At 57.5% G+C, this 20,277-nt stretch overlaps 7 protein-coding genes across 7 annotated transcripts; 5 read left to right on the top strand and 2 right to left on the bottom strand.

The window, feature by feature from the left end:
• The first annotated feature begins 43 nt into the window (after positions 1-43).
• On the top strand, positions 44-3,761 carry F5144DRAFT_233922 (ribosome 60S biogenesis N-terminal-domain-containing protein). Its single transcript, XM_066783268.1, has 2 exons — positions 44-242; positions 317-3,761. The coding sequence occupies exons 1-2, from the start codon at positions 86-88 to the stop codon at positions 3,598-3,600; spliced, it is 3,441 nt and encodes a 1,146-aa protein (XP_066642999.1). The 5' UTR covers positions 44-85; the 3' UTR covers positions 3,601-3,761.
• A 731-nt stretch (positions 3,762-4,492) lies between these two features.
• On the top strand, positions 4,493-7,269 carry F5144DRAFT_491231 (uncharacterized protein; the record flags this gene model as incomplete). The annotated part of the gene is made up of 3 exons (XM_066785848.1): positions 4,493-4,590; positions 4,671-4,804; positions 4,919-7,269. 3 exons carry the CDS (start codon positions 4,493-4,495, stop codon positions 7,267-7,269), a joined length of 2,583 nt encoding a protein of 860 aa, XP_066642998.1.
• Positions 7,270-7,941: 672 nt separating this feature from the next.
• On the bottom strand, positions 7,942-10,945 carry F5144DRAFT_572378 (uncharacterized protein). The gene is made up of 3 exons (XM_066788886.1): positions 10,528-10,945; positions 10,255-10,434; positions 7,942-10,151 (listed from the first exon to the last, which is right to left on the bottom strand). The coding sequence occupies exons 1-3, from the start codon at positions 10,615-10,617 to the stop codon at positions 8,115-8,117; spliced, it is 2,307 nt and encodes a 768-aa protein (XP_066642997.1). The 5' UTR covers positions 10,618-10,945; the 3' UTR covers positions 7,942-8,114.
• Positions 10,946-11,857: 912 nt separating this feature from the next.
• On the top strand, positions 11,858-13,167 carry F5144DRAFT_629805 (uncharacterized protein). The gene is made up of 2 exons (XM_066792395.1): positions 11,858-12,279; positions 12,349-13,167. Exons 1-2 carry the CDS (start codon positions 12,173-12,175, stop codon positions 12,935-12,937), a joined length of 696 nt encoding a protein of 231 aa, XP_066642996.1. The 5' UTR covers positions 11,858-12,172; the 3' UTR covers positions 12,938-13,167.
• An 88-nt stretch (positions 13,168-13,255) lies between these two features.
• Positions 13,256-14,950, top strand: F5144DRAFT_629804 (uncharacterized protein; the record flags this gene model as incomplete). The annotated part of the gene is made up of 2 exons (XM_066792394.1): positions 13,256-13,406; positions 13,472-14,950. Exons 1-2 carry the CDS (start codon positions 13,404-13,406, stop codon positions 14,948-14,950), a joined length of 1,482 nt encoding a protein of 493 aa, XP_066642995.1. The 5' UTR covers positions 13,256-13,403.
• A 2,081-nt stretch (positions 14,951-17,031) lies between these two features.
• Positions 17,032-18,690, bottom strand: F5144DRAFT_489993 (uncharacterized protein; the record flags this gene model as incomplete). Its single annotated transcript, XM_066785768.1, has 2 exons — positions 17,032-18,306; positions 18,598-18,690. The coding sequence occupies 2 exons, from the start codon at positions 18,688-18,690 to the stop codon at positions 17,032-17,034; spliced, it is 1,368 nt and encodes a 455-aa protein (XP_066642994.1).
• Positions 18,672-20,049, top strand: F5144DRAFT_233803 (uncharacterized protein). Its single transcript, XM_066783267.1, has one exon. The coding sequence runs from the start codon at positions 18,989-18,991 to the stop codon at positions 19,832-19,834; it is 846 nt and encodes a 281-aa protein (XP_066642993.1). The 5' UTR covers positions 18,672-18,988; the 3' UTR covers positions 19,835-20,049.
• Positions 20,050-20,277: the final 228 nt, after the last annotated feature.

The following is a 20,277-nucleotide window of genomic DNA, read 5'->3' as shown; positions in this document are numbered from 1 at the left end:
TGAAATTCCATGCGCGCTGCGCCAAGTCCAAGTCAAACATGCAGGTACATGCAAAAAATGAAAATAAACCATTGCGCAACATAGGATGGGGAAACGGTTTACTCGTGGCCCAGACGGCGCTGGCGCATCGAGGAAGAGGCAAAAAATTGTCCATGAAGCACCGACATCAGAGGAAATCCACGCGAGCAGACAATTGCAACAACTACTCTCATTCAGTCAGGACCCAGTACGGGCCAGGCATGGTGCGTGAACTTGCTGTCGATAGTTGTCCTGTAGTGCTTTTTGTTCTAAGTAACATCTAACCCTCGTCTCATAGGTCTGCAATCCTTCAAACTCTTTCTCGACGACTTGCTTGACCCCGACAGCGACCATGGCGACCGGCCCAAGATCCTACGGGACTACCTCCAGTTCGCGAGGCCCGCCGACGACGACGACGAGAACACGGTCTGTCTACCAGACATGATGCAAACATGGAGCTACGCCGCCCAAATCAACAACGACAACATCATGTCTGCCGTACCAGTCGTTCTTGCCCTGCTCCTGAAGCTACTCTCGCAATCCCTCGAGACGGTGCCTTTGGGGCTGGCTATCTGCAGAACCCTGCTACAGAAACGCCAGCAGGAGCTGATAGCGCGCAACTTGGCCGCCGACAAGGGAAAGGCCTTCATAATCTCGCCAACTTTGAGGATGTTGAAGGAGGCCGTTAGCTTTGACGGCGGCGCCGTCGCGAGGCCCCTTTTCCGCGCTAGGGCGTCCATGTTGAAGTCGCTGGCACGGAACATGGGCATTGTCCACATCGGGGAGGAGGCCGAGGATACCAAGCGGCCATCAGCCCGCACCAATGCCATCCTGTTCTTCCTCAGCGCCCTCAAGTTTCTCCACCCGGAGGCGAAGAAGGAGCTGCTGTCCCAGAGAGACATCGTTTCTGCCCTGACGCGCGATGTCAAGCAAGACCCGCCCTACCTCGTGCGGGAGCTTCTAGAGGGGCTACGGAGCCATGTCCTGTTGGACGACAAACTCCTACGCGAGGCCAAGGCGAACCTGCTAAACACGTCAACGCTTACCCGCCTCGCAGCACTTTACCAATACCGTTTAGGCACGCCTGCCGATGATGAGACTTCAATCCCCGACATCGCCCACGATTTTCTCATGACGGCGTGCACCGATCCGGCCTGTGGTCTGTTGAGACAAGATTCCGGCTTCTACCCGAGAGAAATTGACCCGGATACCGTGATCCCGACCGCCGAGCTCGATGACTTGGGGCTAGAAGCCATTGTTTGGATGAACAAGTTCAAAACTGAGGTCCCTGTGCGAAATTATACCTTGTCAAACTTCTTGCCAAACCTACGTCCGTGGTCGAGCGTCAAACAGAGCGAGCTCATCATTGCCATCTTCAAAGTTGCTCCCGAGTTGGTCGCCCACTACTTCCTCACCAACAAGTCCTTCACCTTTGAACCCAAACTTTCGGCCACATGGATCGGCTATGCCGCTTTCCTCTTCAACACGGTTACCCTCCCTGTCCCCGACTACTTCTGTCGCGCGGGAACCTTTCGTGAACTGCCCCCACCGACTTCAATCGTCATGGACAACATCCTACCTCTCCCGCTAAACCAGAAGGCGCTAACCCGTAGCCTGGCCAATAAGTCGAACATGATTTCGTTCTTCGCCACTCGCATCTTGGTGGTCGCGATTGAAAAATTGGATGCTGCGATCAAGATGCACCAAGATGCGTCCCACTCCAACAAGACTGTTTGGGCGGAGGCCGCACGCAGGTTGGTGGATGAGTTCTGCCAGAGGAGCCCTGGTATCAAGGAGATGATCAATTCGTACCGAGCCATACCAGAAGGCGATGTTTTACACCGCGAGGCAGGCAGCCACCTCTTGCGCCTCTGCTACGAGGTGCTGCCGCAGGTCGCTCTCATGGCTAAATTCGACGTCTCCCCTTTCCTAGAAACAGCTCTGGGCCGCTTGTCCGGGCAAGAACTTGACGATCCCCGGGACTTTGCTCTAAATCTGAAGGAGTTGGAAAACCTGCTTGCCATCGCCGGATATTCGCCTGGAATGCGTTGGTTTACCGCGTCAGAGGGGATGTCGCTTTCTCCGTTCACGCTGCTGCTGAAAGTTTACGTCGATGCTCCGGACGGGGTCGCGCTGGAGGCAATACGGAGCGTTCTCAACTTTGTCGCCGTAGAGCAACAGCTGGTGCCCGCCGGTGACAAACACCCCGGGCTGCTTGCCCTTCTCGAGGCGTTACAGTCGCTACGCCAGTCATCGCCAGATTCCGTCACGCAGCTATGGCCTTTCTTGGACAACTGCCTGACGCGTTGTGCGAATACCCCAGTCAAATACGTCGAAAAGATGCAAGATGTGATACAAAACACAACCCAAACCGCAGAGAAAGACCTTGAGGGGGCGGTCGCAAGTCCGATTGCAATGGCTATGCTGGAGCAATTGCCGTTCGTTGCAGCAAAGGATGGGGGACAAGCCACCATCAAAGCCCTTGGCCGTTTCTTGCCCAAATTCTTGGGGCTGTCAGCAACTGCCGGGGAGAGCAGACCGTTACTCGACTCAATATTCTCGAACATGGTGACAAATCTTGCTGACAGCAAGGGCAAGCTCGCCAAGGCCGGTGTTCCAAAGGGCCTGGAATTCGAGCACAACCCAACGCCTCGGAACACAGAAACCAAAGCTAAGAAGCCCAGAAGCACGACTGCTAGCCAGATGGAGGAAAAGTCGGAGCCCCAAATGGATGCCGAGGCCTTGGAGGACACGCTACACCTTCCGGATAGCTTGGAGGCAGACAACGCAGCTTTGGTGAAATGGACTACCAAGACAGTGGATGAGCTTGTCGATGAAGGCTACCTCACATCACTCATCGCTCTGCTCGTCTCAGAACACGCCAGCATACGGAAAGAAGCGCTCGTCAATATTCTCAAGGCTGCGGCAAAAATCAAGCAGTCTGAATACGAAGAGAAAGAGCAGATTTGGTTGCTCCTCTCGGAACTCGCCGAGACGGCAAGGGACAACATCAACGACGAGCCCCTGCCGAGCACCATAGCCTCGTTTGCGTGTCACGCGCTCAATGTCCTGCGGGACCCCCTCTCGAGTCTCTACTCCAAAGTCAACATATTTCTCACGCGCGGGCCGTTCTGGAGCCTGGACAGGTTGCCGCTTGTAGACGAGGTCCTCTCGGAGGAGCCGATGGTCGGGGACACATACTACGCTCAGGCAAATTGGCTTCTGGAATACCTGATCGACGGGCTCCGCACGCCACACGATTTCGAACTGTTCCATAAGAAGCGGGCGAAGGGCCCGGTACTCGAGCGGATCCTGGCGCTGGCGGCGAACCCATACATGAGGCTGCCCCTCCGGAGCCAGGTGCTGCGGTTGCTCTACCGGGCTACCCGCATCGAGGGGGGAAGCACGACGCTGACTACGAGGTTCGGCATTGTAAACTGGCTTGACGCGAGACAGGCCGGCTGCTCGGATGCCGGCGAGGCAGTCATCTATGGGGCGTTGCGAAGGAGGATATGGGAGACGTGCGACCAGGACAGGGTTAGGGTTTGGAGTAGGGGTTCGTTGGGTGTTGGGCAGGCATAAATTTAGCATTGTGGTGTTGATATTTGAGAACCTAATGGAAGTAGCGGGAAGAGCTAGCGTAAGGTAGCGAAGATTCACTGTCTGATCATAGGTACTTTCCCTGCGGCCTGCCAATGCATCTTTCCGAAGGTGTGACATCCAAATCGATGGGAAGCTAGGAGTGGTTTGTTGTCGGAGACAGAAGGAGGCAAGTTTCAAGAAGAAACTGAAAATGCAACTGGCAAGAGCATATAACAGTAGGTTCCATTTGTGAGCGCTGCAAATGGCCACTACGATACTAGTATTCTTCAAGGTTCTCATAATTTATATCTTCATCGAAGGATGGAAGTCACAAACCAGATAGCTGACAGCAGGAACCCCGCTACTCAGATGAACACCCTTGCCTTGTATTGGCTCCCTTGCCCAAGCTTGGCCACGCCACCTCGTGTAAATAAAGCCTGGTCAGGAGCGATCATTTGGGGCTAGGGCCGGTTTTAATATTGATTTGATGGACTGCAACCTGCCACAGGCGGCAAACAAGATCCATGGCAGCCCAAAACCGAACGCAACCATGAAAGCTATTCCACAACCAATTCATGAACAGCGCATCAATACTCAACCACCGCTACACCTACAAATCGCGCACTCCTAGCACCTAGCGAAAGGATAAACACAGGCCGTACTTTTAATCCGTTTTTTTTCCCACTGCCCACCGCCGACTCACTCCGCCTTTTTGTTGTGCTCCCATCCGAGCAACTCGGATTCGAAAGCAACGCAACTGAAACCCACGCTCCTGCACATCTGACCGCACCGCACCTCATCGAGACACCGCCAGCTCACTCAACACCTACCGAGGATAGACTCGACCATCGCATACAGGCCGCCTTTCAGTTTTGAGTTGATGGTAGTCGACATGGCTGAACGGTATTCGGCAGAGTTTCTGCTACATCTGCGGGACTCGCCGCTATGCGTTAAGCCTCCAAATCTGCCCCCTCCTGAGGAGTGGATGGGGTATGCAATTTCCGCCTTCCCTTTACCACATACACATACCCTCTCCTACGCGGCCTGTGGCTGACTTTGTTCTTCTCTAGGCCACCCCCGGAGACATTCCGGACCCAGCAAAAAATAACTAACGACCGCCCCAAACCCGGAGAAGGCGGTGCGCTCTTGAATCAAGAGAACAGGCGTCCACCCCATGATCGCAATGGGTCTAGAAATGCATCGAGTATGTCTCCCCCGCTCATGGCGAGACAGCCTGACAACACCTGGCGGTTGTCTGGTTTTTCTTTTTGGGTTTTTTTTTTGGACCGTGTACCTTGGGCTGACCAACACCACACAGACCCCGATGAGATTATTCTGGGCCCACCGCGGACCAGCTTCGCATCCGCATCCGCCACATCAATGCGCGGCGTTCGAAATAGCGACGCCGAGAAGGGATTTCGGGGTCAGGAGCGACAGGACCGTACCGACCGCTTCACCTTCCGCGACCGCGCTAACGACTCGGACAACCGAAACAATACCTCCCGCCGGCAGCCTGGCCAGGGTCAAGACGGTGAAGGCTGGAACACTGTGCCGCCGCGCAAGAGCTTTGGCCACGAGGGCGCCGAGCGCTTCCAAGGGCGCATGGGTGGCGTCGGCAATGACCGCTTCGCCCCCCGGGACGACAACCGACGGCCGCGGGATCGAGACGACCGAGAGGGCGGGGATCTCCGCCGCAACCGCGAATTTGAGCGCCGTTCGCGAGACCAAGAGGCCGAAGACCCCGAAACCCCACGCAGGAATGGGCTGGGCCGGGGCAAGTCGGAGTCTTGGTTCAGGGAGAATGCGGCTGGCGGCAGCTCTGATGCTCCTCCCAAATCCCAACGGGAGCGCATCGAGAAGGCCAAGAGCTGGCGCGATCGGGAGCCCGAAGACAGCAAACCCAACGACAGGTATGGCGACCGTAACGACAGAAACTTTGAGCGAAGGTGGGATCGCGATCGCCATGCGCGTGTTGAGAACGACCCCGAGTGGCTGGACGAGCCTCTCGAGGACAAGCCCCAAGGTCACACGGAAGAGGACTTCAAGAAATTCATGGAGACCATGAAGGCGGGCAGAAGCGGCGGTGCTCCGAAGCAGGAAGAGAAACCCAACATGGCCTTCGATCAGCCGCCGGTTACCGCAGCTACCGCAGCTGCAGCAGCCGTCGAAGTCGAGCACAAAGTTGCCTCGGCTCCTGCTACTGAGCAGGCACCGGACAAGTTCTTTGCCGCCTACGGTAGTACCAATCTCGACGTCGGGACGCCGATCGCCGAGGTGAAAGACGCGGCTAAGCCAAGGACCGGAAAATCTTCAAGGTTTATGGCGTTTCTAAATCCCCAAGAGGACAACCGAGCGAGGACCGAACCGCCGACTCCCGCAGCGGCGATCCAGCACCAGCAAGGAGACAGGTCTGGCCCGGCTCACCAAACCGAGGCCGACAAGGAAGCGTTTGCCCTTCTCATTCAGAAGCTCCAGAGGTCAGGTCTTGGGCCGGCTTTGGAACCGAACGCACCCCAATCGCAGACGATCCCCGGCAGGTTTCCCGAGGCCTCTCCTTTCCAAGAACTGTTCCAGAAGAGCGCAGTGGCATCCCCGGAACCATTCCAGCAATACGGCAACCAAGATAGGCGCGAAGACCCGCGCGCACGCGGCTCCCAACACTCCCTACACGACATTATCTCCCCTCGTCCGGTCGGGCTCCCAATGCCCCCCCCACAGGTTTCCCGCCCAGAGCAAGCCCTACAGGATCTCCTCGCCCAACGCCACCATCTGCCCGGCCAGCCTCTCGCACGCGCAGAACAACAGAATATGACGGCCGTCAACCGAAATAGGGAATTCTTAGTGGGCCTCATGCAGGGCCGCCGCGAGACACCAGAGCCACCACGCGCCGAGCAGCTTATGCTCCGCATGCCGCAGCCGACCAAGCAGGTACCGCTCGCCAACATGCCGGACCGCGAGCAAGACCACCCCCGCGAGCGGAGCTCCTCCCAACGCCAGCAAATGCGCGGCGGCCCGCCGGGCTTCCTAGACGAGAACCAGTTCCATCCAGGAGACATCGACGGCCGCCCGCCCCCACAGCCGACGCAGATTCTGCAGCGCCCCCCTCCTCCTCCTGGTCTCGACCACCAAATGCACCACTTCCACATGGGCGGAGTTAACCCCGCCGCCGCCGCCGCTGCTGCTGCCGCTGCCGCTGCCGGTCAGATGCCCCCCCAGCGACCCATGATCCCCCCTCCAGGGTTGATGAACAACGGACCCCGCAACGTCCCCATGCCAGCCATGTTCCTTCCCAACTTTCCGCCTCCGCACGGCCACGGCGGTCCGGGCAATTTCCCCCCGGGGCCTCCTCACGGCGGTGGCCCCCCACCGCCGGATGGCATGGGCGGCCCGTCTTCCGGTCCCCCACGCCCAATGCAGCCGCCACCGGGATTCTTTAGCGGCCCGCCCCCGCCGGGGTTCATGCCCCCTCCTGGGATGGGTGGCCCCGGCTTCCAGGGCCCAGACGGGCCCCAGCCGCGTAATGCCGGACCCGGCCCCGGACCCGCACTCGGTCATAGCGGCATGGGCGGGTATGGTGGGCCGCCGAATCTATTTAACGAGTTAGATCGCCTAAACGCCCTCGACCGGCGCGGGATGATGCCTCCTCCTGGCGGATATAGGGGCCCCTGAGCGATTGGTCAGTCTGATTAAACCTAAACATTGGGTCCGGGTTTAACGTACGGACGAGGATGGGTGAATAGATGAATGGGTGGGTGGGTTGGTAATGAAGTATCTCCGGTCCATTTTATTCGCAGCGGCTTTTTTTGTTCTTTGGGCCACGGTTGGAGGTGCTGCTCGGGTCGGGGGTTACGGATGGGGCCATGCGGAACAATCCATGTTTTATTCACCGTCCTAGGTGCCCGCCTACCAGAGCGTAGGCCAGCCAGTCAGTATTTATTTTACCTATTCGGGACAGTCAATGTGATAGCGGAAAAAGGAATACGGTTAGGTGGCGGGCGCGGTCACGGTCGGTCACGGTCACGGTCAGGGTTCACGAGAAAAAGGGGCCTACAAAAAAAACGGATGGGTTTTTCACTGGACTGGACTGGGCTGGCTGGCAATGGCGGTTATGGGACGGGGCGGGTCGTCTTAGCGTTTGAGCTAGTTTGGTCGGGTGCACGGGGTTGGGTTGGCGTGTCTATCTGTATGGTATTATGGTGTGGTAGTGGTCGTAACACTATCTTGTTATGTGGTCATACCGCTGTCACGCTGTTCTGTGTTCTGTGCTTGGCCGTGCCGACCCTCATCATGTTGAAGTCTGTTTGGGTTTGTGAAATTCACGGCATGGTTGTGAGAGAAAGAGGGAAAGCAGGGAGGTTTAAAGGGTTACAAACCCGACTTTCTGATTCAGGGGTCACAATATCTGACAACTCTTTGCTGAGTCTTTTCGTCCAACAATCATTGAGGTAGCTAACCCATTAATCAGCAACAGGCTCATGTCTACACCAAGCCCATCGCTTCCAAGCAAATACACATTAACACCGCTCAAACACGCGGTACAGCCCCTTCAGGTTAGCAACCTCCAATATTCCCCCTTGCATCAGCGACTTGGTAGCCACCAGTCTAGACTTGAAGGCCGGAAACAGCACATGCTCCACCGCCCTACGCACATGGCTCCGGCGAGCCTTGATCTCCTGATCAATCCCCGCCTCATCTTCCTCCGCAGCAGCCTCTTCATTCCCCGGCGTGGCGGGGAGCTGCTCAGGCACATAAAAGGAAGCGAGCTCCTTGAGGAAATCCTTAAAGCACGCCTTCTCCTCGCCCCAGTTGACGTGCGGGCCCAGCCGCAGGAGAAAGCGCGGCAGCTTGACAATGGCCGGGTTGTAGCCCTTGACCAGCAGCGGGATGCTGAGCAGCTCGCCGGTGGGCGAGATCTCCAGCGAGAAATACTCCAGCAGCATCTCCCGCCGCTCGATCAGCTGCTCCCCGACTAGCTCCACTATCTTGGCGACGCCGAACTCGTCGTCGTCGTTGCCATCGCCGCTGCCATCTTCTGTACCACCACCAGCAGCAGCAGCAGCAGCAGCAGCAGCAGCATTCTTCTCCTGCCTTGCCGCCAGTGTCAACAACTCCCTCAAATCCAGCGGCGGACTAAACCGTATCACCCCAAAATTCCCAAAATCCGTCAACCCCAACTGGTAAAAATACTCGAAGCACGCCCGGCCATAGTCCACCAGGTACAGCTTGACGCCGCCCTGGATGGCGGCGAGGCGGCGGCGCTCGTCGACGACGCCGACAAAGCTGTGGTTGGCAAACACCTCGGTCAGCTCGTGGTGCATGTCGTCGCGCACCGCGGCGCGCAGCTCGCGCACGCTGATCAGCCGGCAGGCGGTGGCCTCGCGGTCGACGGTTTCGTAGGCGATCGCGTCGGCGGCGGCAGCAGCAGCAGCAGGGTCGGCTGTTGGGGTGGTGGAGGACGGGCCGCCGCTGCCGCCGGTGGTAGTGGTGGTAGTGGTGGCGGTGGCGGCGGCCGGGGCTAGCATGCTGGTGATCTTGCGGAGGTTGGTGTCGGTGCGGACAAGGTTGTATTCGTTGGCCCGGGCGGGGGTCTTGCGAGCTGCTGCGGCGCCGCTGCTTGTCTTAGAGGGGGCGGCGGCCGCTGCCGCTGAGTCATGGGGGCTAGGGATGGGGCCAGACCAGGTGCCGCCCGGGAGCAGGCTCTGGGTGAGGAACGTCCGGCTGGCATCTACCGCGGCTAGCTTGGAGCGGATGTGCTCGCAGATGGCTTGGATGATTTCATCTTCGTTTAGGAAATTTACTTCCCGCTTGGTGGGGTGGACATTGACATCTACCCGTTGGGGGTCGATCTCGAGGCTCAGGTACACGAAGGGGTGGCCGTTTTTGGGAAGAAAAGCGGAGTAGGTCTGCTCGATGGCTTTCCGGATGTTGGATGACTCAACACAGCGGTGGTTGATGAATAATAGGATGGTGGTCTTCTTGGTGCTGTAATTGGCGTTGGTGGCCAACCCCTCGGCCTTGAACGCCCAACGGTCGTCGGAGGTGGAGAACTCGGTGAGTTCGTTAGCAACACTGCCCCCATAAATCTGCCGTATCCTGTCGAGGCCTGACGCAGTCGCTTGCACGGCAATGCTTGTCGATGACTCGCCGTGCTTCTTGCAGGAAAAGGCGACGTTGGAGCAGTGGACGGCGTAGCGGCCAACCATGTCGATAATCTTGTTGTACTCGTCCGCGGGAGACCGGAAGGCTCGCCGGCGGGTGGGGACGTTGTAGAACAGATCCTCAACGGTGATCTGGGTGCCTTGGCGGCCGGCAACAGGTTTCGGGTCAGGCGACTGACCTGGCTTGGCCGGCACCAGTTTACCGCTGTCATAGTAGGCCCGCCATGCGCAGTTCGATTCCGGGGTCTTTGTGGTGACTGTGAGGTGGGCTATGTGGCTGATGCTTGCCAGGGCCTCACCTCGGAACCCATAGGTGGCGATGGACTGGAGGTCCTCGAACTTCTGCAGCTTGGAGGTGGTGAAGCGCTCACACAGGATTGGCAGGTCTTCCTTCTATTTTTTCGGTGAGTAGTCTGGCATCATGGGTGGTGGACGGGAGAGCAAGGAATGGGAGGGGAAAGGGGATGGGGAAGAAGGGTGGAAGGGGGTGTCACACATCAATGCCGGAGCCGTTGTCTGTGATCTGCAGCAACTTCAAGCCCCCATCCTTCGCTAGGACTTCGAGCGACGTAGATCCTGCATCCACGGCGTTCTCGATCAACTCTTTCAGTGCATGGACCGGAGCAACAATAATCTCTCCGGCGGCTATCTTATTGACGACATCTTGATCAAGCGCCTGAGTAACTCGGACTTAGTAATCCGATGCAGGATGGATGCACCACCCAAGGCATTATTTGGGTGGGAGACTTGTTTTGTCGGCATGGCATACCTTGATCCTACGGGGAATTGCCGCATCTTCAAGGGCATCGGCTTTTCTCTTGGCGCCACGGGGCGCGTCCGAGTCCATTGCATCACTCATTGTGCCGTTTGGCCGGTTTGGCTCTGTGTACAGTGTACAGTGTGACGGGGATGTAAGGACGGCGGGGGAAGGTTAAAACTGGCGAGTTTGGGCACTTTTCAAAGGTACCCCGCGCTGACGTGCGGCCGCTCTGTGGCTCATTTCAGCTTGCCCGGGCAAGGACGACTCGAAAACAAAGGTGGGTGAGTCAGGCATCCATCCATGGAGTGCATGGGGTGCATGGGTAGATCGCGACTTCCTTCTTACTGAGCCTCATCGGTTGTTGTGGTTCAGCCCCGGCAGGTGGTCAATGCTGAACGGGCCGTCATTCAAGCACGGACAGCCGGTCGTCTAGTCCCAATACGTACTAGTTTCCAGAGCTGAGTGGCTCAGGGCTGGCTGCCTGCTGCGATGTGGCCCGAGTGTTCCAGCCAACAAAACCACCTGAGCCCAACTTCTCGGCTCCTTCCCGTTCTCTTCTTCCCAACCTTGCTTTACACTGGTTTGACAAGTCGGGTGAGTTTGAGCGGCACAAAAGCCGGTCAGTTTATGTCCGACTCCGGCGGACTGCAGCGCCACACCTGTCGGTCTAGGCTGGCCAAGAGGAAGGAGCGAGAATAGAGACCGCCTCTACTTCGTACCGTCACTACCTTATTCGTACCTACCTAGCCATCCTTGCCTTAGTAACCAATTCCACGCCACAGGCGGCACAGTTTCAAATGGCGGGCTCAGCTCAACCTACTTACCTACTTTCGATCAACGAAGCATATCGGCGCCCTCAATCCTTCCCATCTTTCCATCCTCCCATCGCCCCGAACCCAAACCGTTTCGGCGTTAATTACGAAATTCGGAGCATGTCCGGCTTGAAGCGCATTCAGGTCGCTCCAGGCTTCCAGATTTCTGGCAAATGATCCAAGCCACTTACTTCTCTTGCCCGCCGGGGGCTGAGCTTTTCCGCGCGGCTACGAGGACTAGATGCCGGAACTGTGCCTTTCCCCGCCTCCTGCCGCTGCCCTAACAGGTGTACCGTGCAAGTACGCCAACCGTTGGGGGTCGGTTCGGTCAACGGTCAGGTGGTGGCACCGAGCCAGCCGTTAGCGCGGGGTGTTGGTGTGGGTGTTGGTGTGGGTGTTGGTCTGGATGTTGGGTATGTTGGTAGGGCATGGGCATGGGCATGGGCATGGGCATGGGCACGGGCATGGGCACGGGCATGGGTTGCGTTAGAGTTGCATCCTGCAGTGAAGCGAACGCGCCGCTCCCGTCCTTGCTTGCATATTCCCGTCCACCCACGCCGCCTGCAGCCCTGTCATCTTCCCAGGCGTATGGGAGGGCTCTCAAGCGGGGCACCCTTGTGATGGCCGGGGCGAAAAAAAAAAGTCATTTTCGCCTTGATCCTCCGGTCGAGTGACTGCTTCAAACTCAAACTCTGGTTTATACCATTTTCCTTTAAGTATGTGACACTGGCCACGCCGAGGCCAGTTGCATCTCGCAGCTGCGTTGATCTTTTATATGGGCCAAGCATAAGTCGTGATACACAACCTTCTTGACACTCACCCAACCAACCAACCAACGAGTCATGACCAACGGTTCCCCACGCGATATATCCGGGCTGTCGAGCCCGGAACCGGCCGCCAGCGAGGGACGTTCGTCAGTACATGTCAATGTCGACTCATTGAGTCAGAGGTGAGTGCCCTCCTTTCATGAGTATCTAGGTATATGTCGGCGCCGGCAGTTCTGATAGCAATTTATTAGGGGGCGGAGTACGGGGAGACGTTCCCGTTCGCCATCGGTGCGCCCTCCATCTTCGCGAGACCCGGAACCGTCGTTGGCCCGACAAGCAACCGCGAATTCTCTGTCCTCGTTCCTTTCGTCGCAGCCGTCATCACAGCCGTCGCAAAACGAACGGATGCCCCCGGAGGACTTGCTAAGGGGCTTGATCGAGGATACCGACCTAACCAACGACACCGCCAGCAATGCCCTTCAAGGCGTGAAGCGACCACACGACGACGAGACGGCCGACGAACCCCTGGCGAAGCGGGACAAGCTCGGCGAGGAGCTCGACCGCATGTTCGCCTTGAATCCGTCCCCCGTTTCGCCCACAGCATCATCGGGGTCTGCGACCTTTTCGATATCAGCCGCCACTGCGTACCCAAGTCCCATCGACGGCCCTTCGACCGGCGGGCCACCCGGTCCGACAACCCCCAGCAGGACAAGGGGTACGCTTCCCATCAGAGCCGCCAGGAGACGAGTGCCGCGTGTTGGCAACGGGACAGTCATGTCTCGCAGTGGGATCCCGGAGACGTCCGAGCCGGCTAGTTCTAGCGACAACGACTCGGAATGATGATTTCAAGGGCACGTACTTCACTTGAGGGTTGGATATGCTTGGGTTGGTATACAACGGCAGTGCGCAATGTGCATTTATAGTGTTTGCTTTTACTGTGGGGGTGGGAGATGGCCCTAGACTGACTGTTAAAAGTTCGAGGTATTCGTAACAATGCAGATTACCAATACTCCTGGGCTCCGTGTGACTGTTTTATGCTCTGGGGAGACATATTGGTGAGAAGGTGACAGATTCAGCCAAGATTCGCTCCTCATTGGTCATACGCTTTAAAACCACTTGCCTCCGACAGCCCACCACGGCTCCAGCTGGAGTGCCACTCACCATTAACATTCCAGATGAACGCACGACCGAAGCGAGCCAACCCGCAACCCTCTCCTCACAATTCCTACCATTCCTATCATCAATTCTCGTCATCCCCCTAAAAATTACTCCCGACATTTTCTCATTTTGATCCAATCTCGTCACAATGGTAAGTCGCTAGTTAGAAATAGGATAGATAAACAGAGTCAACCCGTTGATTGACCAACCAACCAGCAGTTGACTCAACTGACCACCACTCAAATGACCACACACCTTCTCGACTGCAACGAGGATGTGCTGCGCCTGATCCTGGACTACCTGTCACAAGGTGATCTTTACAAAGTCTGTCTGGTCCATCCGCAACTGCGCTACCTCGCCGAGGCACCTCTTTACTCTACCGTCGAACTCTATTATGACGAGCAAAAATACTCGACGCACCACCCCATCACCTCACTTACACGCACCGTATTACGTCGACCGGACCTTGCCACTCTCATACGGTCTCTCTCGTGCTTGCCAGGTGAACACACGGGGGAGATTCTCAAGGTTCAAAATATCCCTGTGTGCGAGACAGACCTAAAGGAGGCCTTGTCCTTCGTGGAGAAGACTGGGCTACCATACCGCGACACTTGGATGGAAGAGCTACGCCTGGATACCCTCGACGCCTACCTCGCCATCCTATTATCGCAGCTACCGCGCCTCCGACGCTTGTATCTCACCCACAAGTTCTCCCAAAAAACCGACCTCATAACCCTCGTCTTACGAAGCATGCTTTGCGATTCACACCCCAAACAACCCATACCCGGCATCAGCAGCACCAGCTTACACCAACTCCAAACCGTCTCCCTCGACCGCTTCCCCGGCCACTACCTCAGCCCCAGCTCCCCAAACACAGAAAACATCCTCCCCTTCTTCTACCTCCCATCCATCCAAAACCTCTACCTCCCCATCGACGACCCCCCCACCCCCACCCTCCCCTGGCCCACCCCCCAACCGCCCACCGCCCTCACCCTCCGCACCCTCAGCCTCTACCACCTCCGCGAAGCCCACCTCGCCGCGCTGCTCACCGCCACCCCCCACCTGCACACCCTCAACTGGCAATGGCGTTTCGACCCCGACATCACCACCGACCCCGCCAACACCCCCACCGTCAACCTGCACCAACTCCTCCCGGCCCTCACCCCGCTCCACTCCACCCTCACCGCCCTGCACATCCACGCCTCCTGCCTCTACACCACCCAACCCTTCATCCCCTTCCCCCTCTCCATCCACGGCACCATGGCCCCCCTCACCCACCTGGCCAACCTCCGCACCCTCACTATCCCCCTCGTCTTCGTCACCGGCTTCGCCCTGCCGCTGCCCACCCACCACGAACACACCCTCGCGCACTGCCTCCCGCCGAGTCTGGAGGCGCTGACCCTGACGGATGATTTGTACGTGGATATTGATACGAAGGAGCCGTGGGATGAGACGGGGCATGCGGCGGCCGTGAGGGATTGGTTGGCGGGGTTGGCGGCGGCGGCGGAGGGTGGGGATGGGGTGCGGGTGGTGATGCCGAGGTTGAGGACGTTGGGGTTGGTGATGCGTGGGGAGGATGCGGAGGTTTGTGAGGGGGAGCGGGAGGTGAGGAGGGAGATTGGGGAGTTGGCGAGGGCGGTGGGGGTGGAGTTGTGGGTGAGGCGGGGGGGTTGGGAGGGGGAGGGGGGTGAGTGAAGGGGGGGTTGAGTGAAAGGGGGTGTGCGTGGGTGGTTGGGATTGAGGACGGTGTTGATAGAAGTGGTTGGACGTAGTGGGGGGATATACGAGATGAAAGAAATCAACGGCTGAGTTCAGACATTGGATGATCAACATGTTCAGCGAGTGTTTATACCTGACTTTTGCATCAAGTCAATAACTTCATTTTTTTCTCACTGTCTGTTCTTGCCGTGATCACAATTCAACGTCCGAATTACGACACTTGGCGAAACATGTTGCCCAGTTCTAACCGAGCAAAACCCTTTTCTTAGAATTGTCGGTCGTGAGAAGCAATAGTACACCGAGGGTTCGACCTTTCTGCTCGCCAAAACATTCCGTTCATTGTATACGAGTTGTTGTTGCGCCTTCCCTGCAGGTACATGATAGTTACAGTTATTAATTTGTTTATTACCGTCAGCAAATCGTCCAAACCCCGATGCGGCCTTGCTCTTCACAAGCCGACCATCGGAAAAATGCATAAATCTCATTGACACAAACATCATACTTATTCGTTGACGTTATCGGTATGTGGGGGACAACACAACCGAACCCGAATCCCCCAAGTATGCCATGTCAGACGATCCGACGTAACTCAAGCAAGACCGGGCCAGGCCATTCCCCGGGACGCCCAATGTTACGCAAATCTCCGCCGGGAGGAACGGAAGACGCAACCGAAGAAACCTTAGAACGCGGATGATACGTACAGTTGGCAAAGCATAGGTGAATGTTCAGAGTAGGACCGACAACTCCTTCGTTGTGAGCTATCTGCCTGGTTTGTGTCTTTTTATGCAGTGTTGCGTTGGCGGGTGAGTGCTCGTATCCAGTCGTTGTTCTCGTCATCCCGTTGTGTCAGCCCCATCCTTCACCCCTGCTGAGATCGAGGCCTCTGTGTTTGGCCTGGCAACGCCAGTGACCGCCTTAATCTCTTCCTCTTTCTGTCCTTGTACATTCATTAAACCCTTCCCCTAGGGCCAAGATCATCCTGCCCGGGTTACAACTCCCGGCCATGGCACCCGCCACTGCGGCTCCGGTTGGTCAGAAACTCCGAGTAAAACCCTAAGTCAACGTCCACCCATCCAGGGGTATCATCCTGTTTTCCTTCCCTCTATTTTTCAGTGCCTCCATCCGACGGCCGCCATCGCACCTCACGCCACAGTCAGCAGCCTCCCGTCCGTTCGAAACCAAAACCAGAACACATGGCCCAGAATTGCCCCGTCTCCAACCCAAACCCGTCTACTTGGCCTCGTTGGTAGGCCGCATGCAAAGCGGGGCCAGAACACATCCGCCAGGAGCAAACAACAACCAAGGAAACTTTCCTGAAAACGCCGCATCATGAGACGACATGACTCTCCTTGCTAGGCGTTGGAAGGCAATGCAGCATGGACCGGGACGAACGAACGAACGAACAAAGTCTGAAGCAACGAGGCTGAAGCGCCAGAAATACTCCTGGTATTCCGCCCCAGGCCGCGTCTCTCCACGCATGCCGCAATGTAATCCAGCCTACGTTTGCCGCCCAAGGAGAGACGACAGAAACAACCCCCGAGATAAAAGCCAACTACCTGCAAATGTGTCCCATTCAAAAGGACTTGGTAAGTAGAAGTAGAAGAAGAAGAAGAAGAAGAAGAGAAGGGCCAATGGCAAAAGAGAACGAAGAAGTATAAACTGGAAAAAAATATCGAAGTCGAAGAAGTCGAAGCAGCAAGTTGAAGGAGTCAAAAAAAAGAAGAAAAGAAAGATGAAAAGCCCGAACCGAACAAACGCCAAAACATGCTCCCTGTCCCCCTACCATCCGCCGCCCACCGGCCCCCGAGACACAGGATTGCGCGCCGAATGCACTGAACACAGGAGTTATGTGCAAAGATATACAGTGGTATCATCCCAAATGCAACCTCGCAAACAACAAGTTCCCCGACAAAAAAAACAAAAAAAAAACAAAAAAAAGTTCACAGAATCGGCCTCCATCTCTGGCCTTCACTGCTTTTGTTTTCCCTCTTTCCCAGCCCACGCAAGCGTCCCCTCACGGCGGCCCCAGTCCAGACTAACCACATGGGCTATTTTCGTCATGGGCTCTTCGTCTGCCCCGGCTGCTCAAGCAGGCCCCCGATGCCTATGCGGGACCGTTCTTCTCGACTTTGATATGGCGGTGGTGGCGGTAGCGGCGGCGGCGGCTGCGGCTGCGAATGCGACTGCTGCGTTTGAGGCGGTTCAGTTTGCTGCGGAGTGCCCATCGGTGGGCTCCTGATCCTTGGGAGGGGCAGGAGTTGATAATCCGCCGGCTGGGGCGCGCGGCCTGCTGAGTGCACCTCAGTCCTGGGAGTTTGGAACGTTCTCGGAGTGATTGGGTAGTCTGGCCTGCTCGGTGAAATGCCATACGCCGACGAGAGACCCGGACTTCGGGCCGGTAGCATGTGAAGCGACCCGCCAGCCTGTTGTCCGGATGGCCTGGGATCGTATCCGGGGTCACTTAACCTCGATTGTCGCGGATCAAACGTCGCCGACAGGGGCGTGGGTTGGGAGTAATGTTGTAGTCCCGGCTCGAATGACCCACTCATGTCTCTGAGGCTTGGAGATGGCGTTGGATATGAAGGCCGAGACCCCCGACTCAGCAACAAGACTACGAAATATATCGAGTTTTGAGTCGCTAACCCAGCGCGCACCGGAATTTGTCTCGGTTGTCCATCGTCGCCTAAAAAGGTGAAGGTGTCTAGCCAGTGCAATGGGTATCTTGACACCTCTTCCGGGGTAAAGCTAAGGCTCTGCATCACGGCGTCGCTCCGGTCGTTAAATATCGGCGGGAGGTAGGCCGGGTCTTTTCGGGCCTGCTCTTCCTGCGCCTGTTGCTGGAGTCTAGACGCCCTCGGGCGCTCCTCAACTGCTAGCACATTCGTGATCTCGAGCCCCGTTACCGACGCCCGCCCGATCGCACCCAGGAAGGAAGGCGACGCCCTCGCAAACTCAAGGCCGATGGTCAAGTACGCGACTGGTTCTTCGTGGGTTCTAGCCGTAGCGATCGACAACGGGGCTGGGTACATGTTCGCATCAGACGCCATCCCCCGTTCCGGGAACCGCGGAGCGATTGATTCAGCTGGCTGAGATTTCAGCACGCGGTACGATTGAGTGCGGCGAAGAGGGTCATCGTAAACCATACCCAGCGGCGGTCCCGGACCATAAGCCGACGACAACGGCCTCCTCATAGCATCCACGGCGCTCCCGAACCTTGAGCCCTCGTATCTCGCTTGGCTGTCATCTCGTAAGCGAGGCCTTCCGCGTTTCTTGTGCTGCACGTCGATACATGCTCCCTCTTTGTTGGTGCTCATACACCTCGAGCAGGGGCGCTGGTCTGTTGCCTTGTTAGCATATTAGCCACGAGAATAGCTTGCCCGGGGTCAAGCGAAGAAGCACGCTAGGGGAGCGATCAGAAGGACGGGCTGGGTTTTCCCAAGACAGCTCCGACGTCATCCGTCAACGAGCACGAGAGTCGGTGAGCCTTCAGACCCCCGAACCGCTTGGTGATGCATCGTAGTGGCTAAAAGAGGAGGGGGCTAGCAAGGCTGCCCGAGCCGTTGATCAGCGGGAAATCCCACCATATTTCAAGGGCAACGGGCCGGCTTGCCGTAGGATCAGACATCCGCCTTGCAGTAGCGAACCGTGTTGGCATGGAGTGGTGACAGCCCAAGGAGGAAGTGCAGCACCGGCCCCGAACCAATCGCCCCGCGCATCTGGACCCAAACACGGACAAGAGATAGCGCCCGCTTGAGAACCATCCCCTCCCGTTCCTGCAGCCTGGCAACCCCATAACCGGTGCGACGACACTCAAATCAATGGGCCGTCTCAGCTTGAATGGCGTTGCACGCTGGTGCTTGGCGCCGCTGAATGCCGCGCCTAAACGGTCCCGGAATTGCTCGACAATATGATGTCAATTAATTCCGCAAACCCCTACGGCGGAGCCGCACCGTTAGAGCTGCCCGCCTAGCCCGGTTGTTCCTTTTTTTGGTTCAAGTTTAATATCGGCCGAGAATGAGTCTAGGTACATACCGTCGCATCTGCCAATCGTCAGCACTTTCACGTTTCGGGTTCAACGATGGGGTCAAAAATATGGGCGACGAACCGGAGATGTGCCTTTTTACAAGGCACGCATGCGGATGCCACATGCCCTTTCGTCTTTCTTTGCGGTTTTGGCGGTGTGTCGTGGAGGGTGTCAGGGATGGGGTGGTGAGCTCCCGCGGGATATGTTTGCGGAGGAGGCAACGACCCGGGGTGGTTCGCAGCCGCTCCAGCCCCGGGGCCAGGCAGGTAGGGTGCTGGCTGAGTGGCGCCCTGACTCAGTGGTTGTGGGTAAGGCGGCGGTCTTGTTCCCGGGCCATCAAGTCGAGGAAAAGTGTAGGATGCCCGTTCTGGCGCATCCAAAAAGAATGCGCGTTGTCCGCCCACAGCTCCCGGCTGCGTCCTCTCCTCGTTCTGTGTTGTTGGAATGCCAGAGTACACATCCTGTGTAGTTGCTTGATACGACCCCTGACTCCGTTCGGGAACCTCGGGGCTGGTTTTAAGGGGAAGCGGCGGAGACCCCGACATGGGCGGAGACGGGTAGCTTCCTCGACCAGCAGCGCCTCCAGAACCGGTTCTTGTCTGTGTCAGGTCAAGGCCAAAGCGTGTCGTGTCCGGTATTCCTCGGCGCTGGCCGAAAGACGTCCAAGAGTCGTCGCGTCGGTGGCCGGATGGCCGCATGGAGGACGTGCCGCTGAAGTCGGCGAGGATACCGGAAGGTCCGAACGTCTGCCGGACAACGAGGGCGGAACCACACTCCACGAACCAGTCTCAACGGGGTCCCCACCAGGGGAGACAAGCTTCCAAGCCGTGCCTTGAGCAGAGACAGCGACCGACATTACCCGATGCGACGGGCAGTGGGGTAGAGTGAGCCGGTGGAGGACCAAGGGAAGCTCCTACGTCTCGGCGCGTAGGCGTAAAAGTAAGGTTCCGTCCGCAGCGGAAGTCGTTGGCGGGAAAGGGGGGCCCTGCATGAGGGGGGCGGTGTTGAAGGTTTCCTGGTAGGCGATAGGGGCTGCGCTCGTTGTGCACTGCGGGATTCTGAGGCTCGAGTACTTCGCGCTAACCCACAGCCCTTTTGAGAACGAGTGGGAGCTGGACTTGCCGAATGGGGTGGGCCAGGCGGTGGCGGGCGAAGGAGCGGGCCACTGTACAAGACGCCTAGGTCGGACAAGATGCTGCAATGTGAACCCTTTTAGTGATCTTGGGGATCCGGCCAGTAGTACAACATGTAGCGGCGCCCGTACGATGGAGAAGCTCTC

Source organism: Chaetomium tenue (genome assembly GCF_020726465.1).
Source record: "Chaetomium tenue strain MPI-SDFR-AT-0079 chromosome Unknown F5144scaffold_4, whole genome shotgun sequence".
Classification (NCBI taxonomy): Eukaryota; Fungi; Ascomycota; class Sordariomycetes; order Sordariales; family Chaetomiaceae; genus Chaetomium; species Chaetomium tenue.
The sequence above is the reverse complement of the archived record's forward strand: the minus strand, read 5'-3'. Positions and strand labels throughout refer to the sequence as shown.

Excerpts from the sequence above, each read along its gene's own strand:
- F5144DRAFT_233803 (XM_066783267.1), top strand. The coding sequence starts at position 18,989 with ATGAGTCTAGGTACATACCGTCGCATCTGCCAATCGTCAGCACTTTCA.
- F5144DRAFT_572378 (XM_066788886.1), bottom strand. The coding sequence starts at position 10,617 with ATGAGTGATGCAATGGACTCGGACGCGCCCCGTGGCGCCAAGAGAAAA. Across the intron at positions 10,435-10,527 it reads CAATTCCCCGTAGGATCAAG|GCGCTTGATCAAGATGTCGT; the intron begins GTATGCCATGCC and ends CGAGTTACTCAG. Across the intron at positions 10,152-10,254 it reads ACAACGGCTCCGGCATTGAT|AAGGAAGACCTGCCAATCCT; the intron begins GTGTGACACCCC and ends CCGAAAAAATAG.
- F5144DRAFT_233922 (XM_066783268.1), top strand. The coding sequence starts at position 86 with ATGGGGAAACGGTTTACTCGTGGCCCAGACGGCGCTGGCGCATCGAGG. Across the intron at positions 243-316 it reads CCCAGTACGGGCCAGGCATG|GTCTGCAATCCTTCAAACTC; the intron begins GTGCGTGAACTT and ends CTCGTCTCATAG.
- F5144DRAFT_629805 (XM_066792395.1), top strand. The coding sequence starts at position 12,173 with ATGACCAACGGTTCCCCACGCGATATATCCGGGCTGTCGAGCCCGGAA. Across the intron at positions 12,280-12,348 it reads GTCGACTCATTGAGTCAGAG|GGGGCGGAGTACGGGGAGAC; the intron begins GTGAGTGCCCTC and ends GCAATTTATTAG.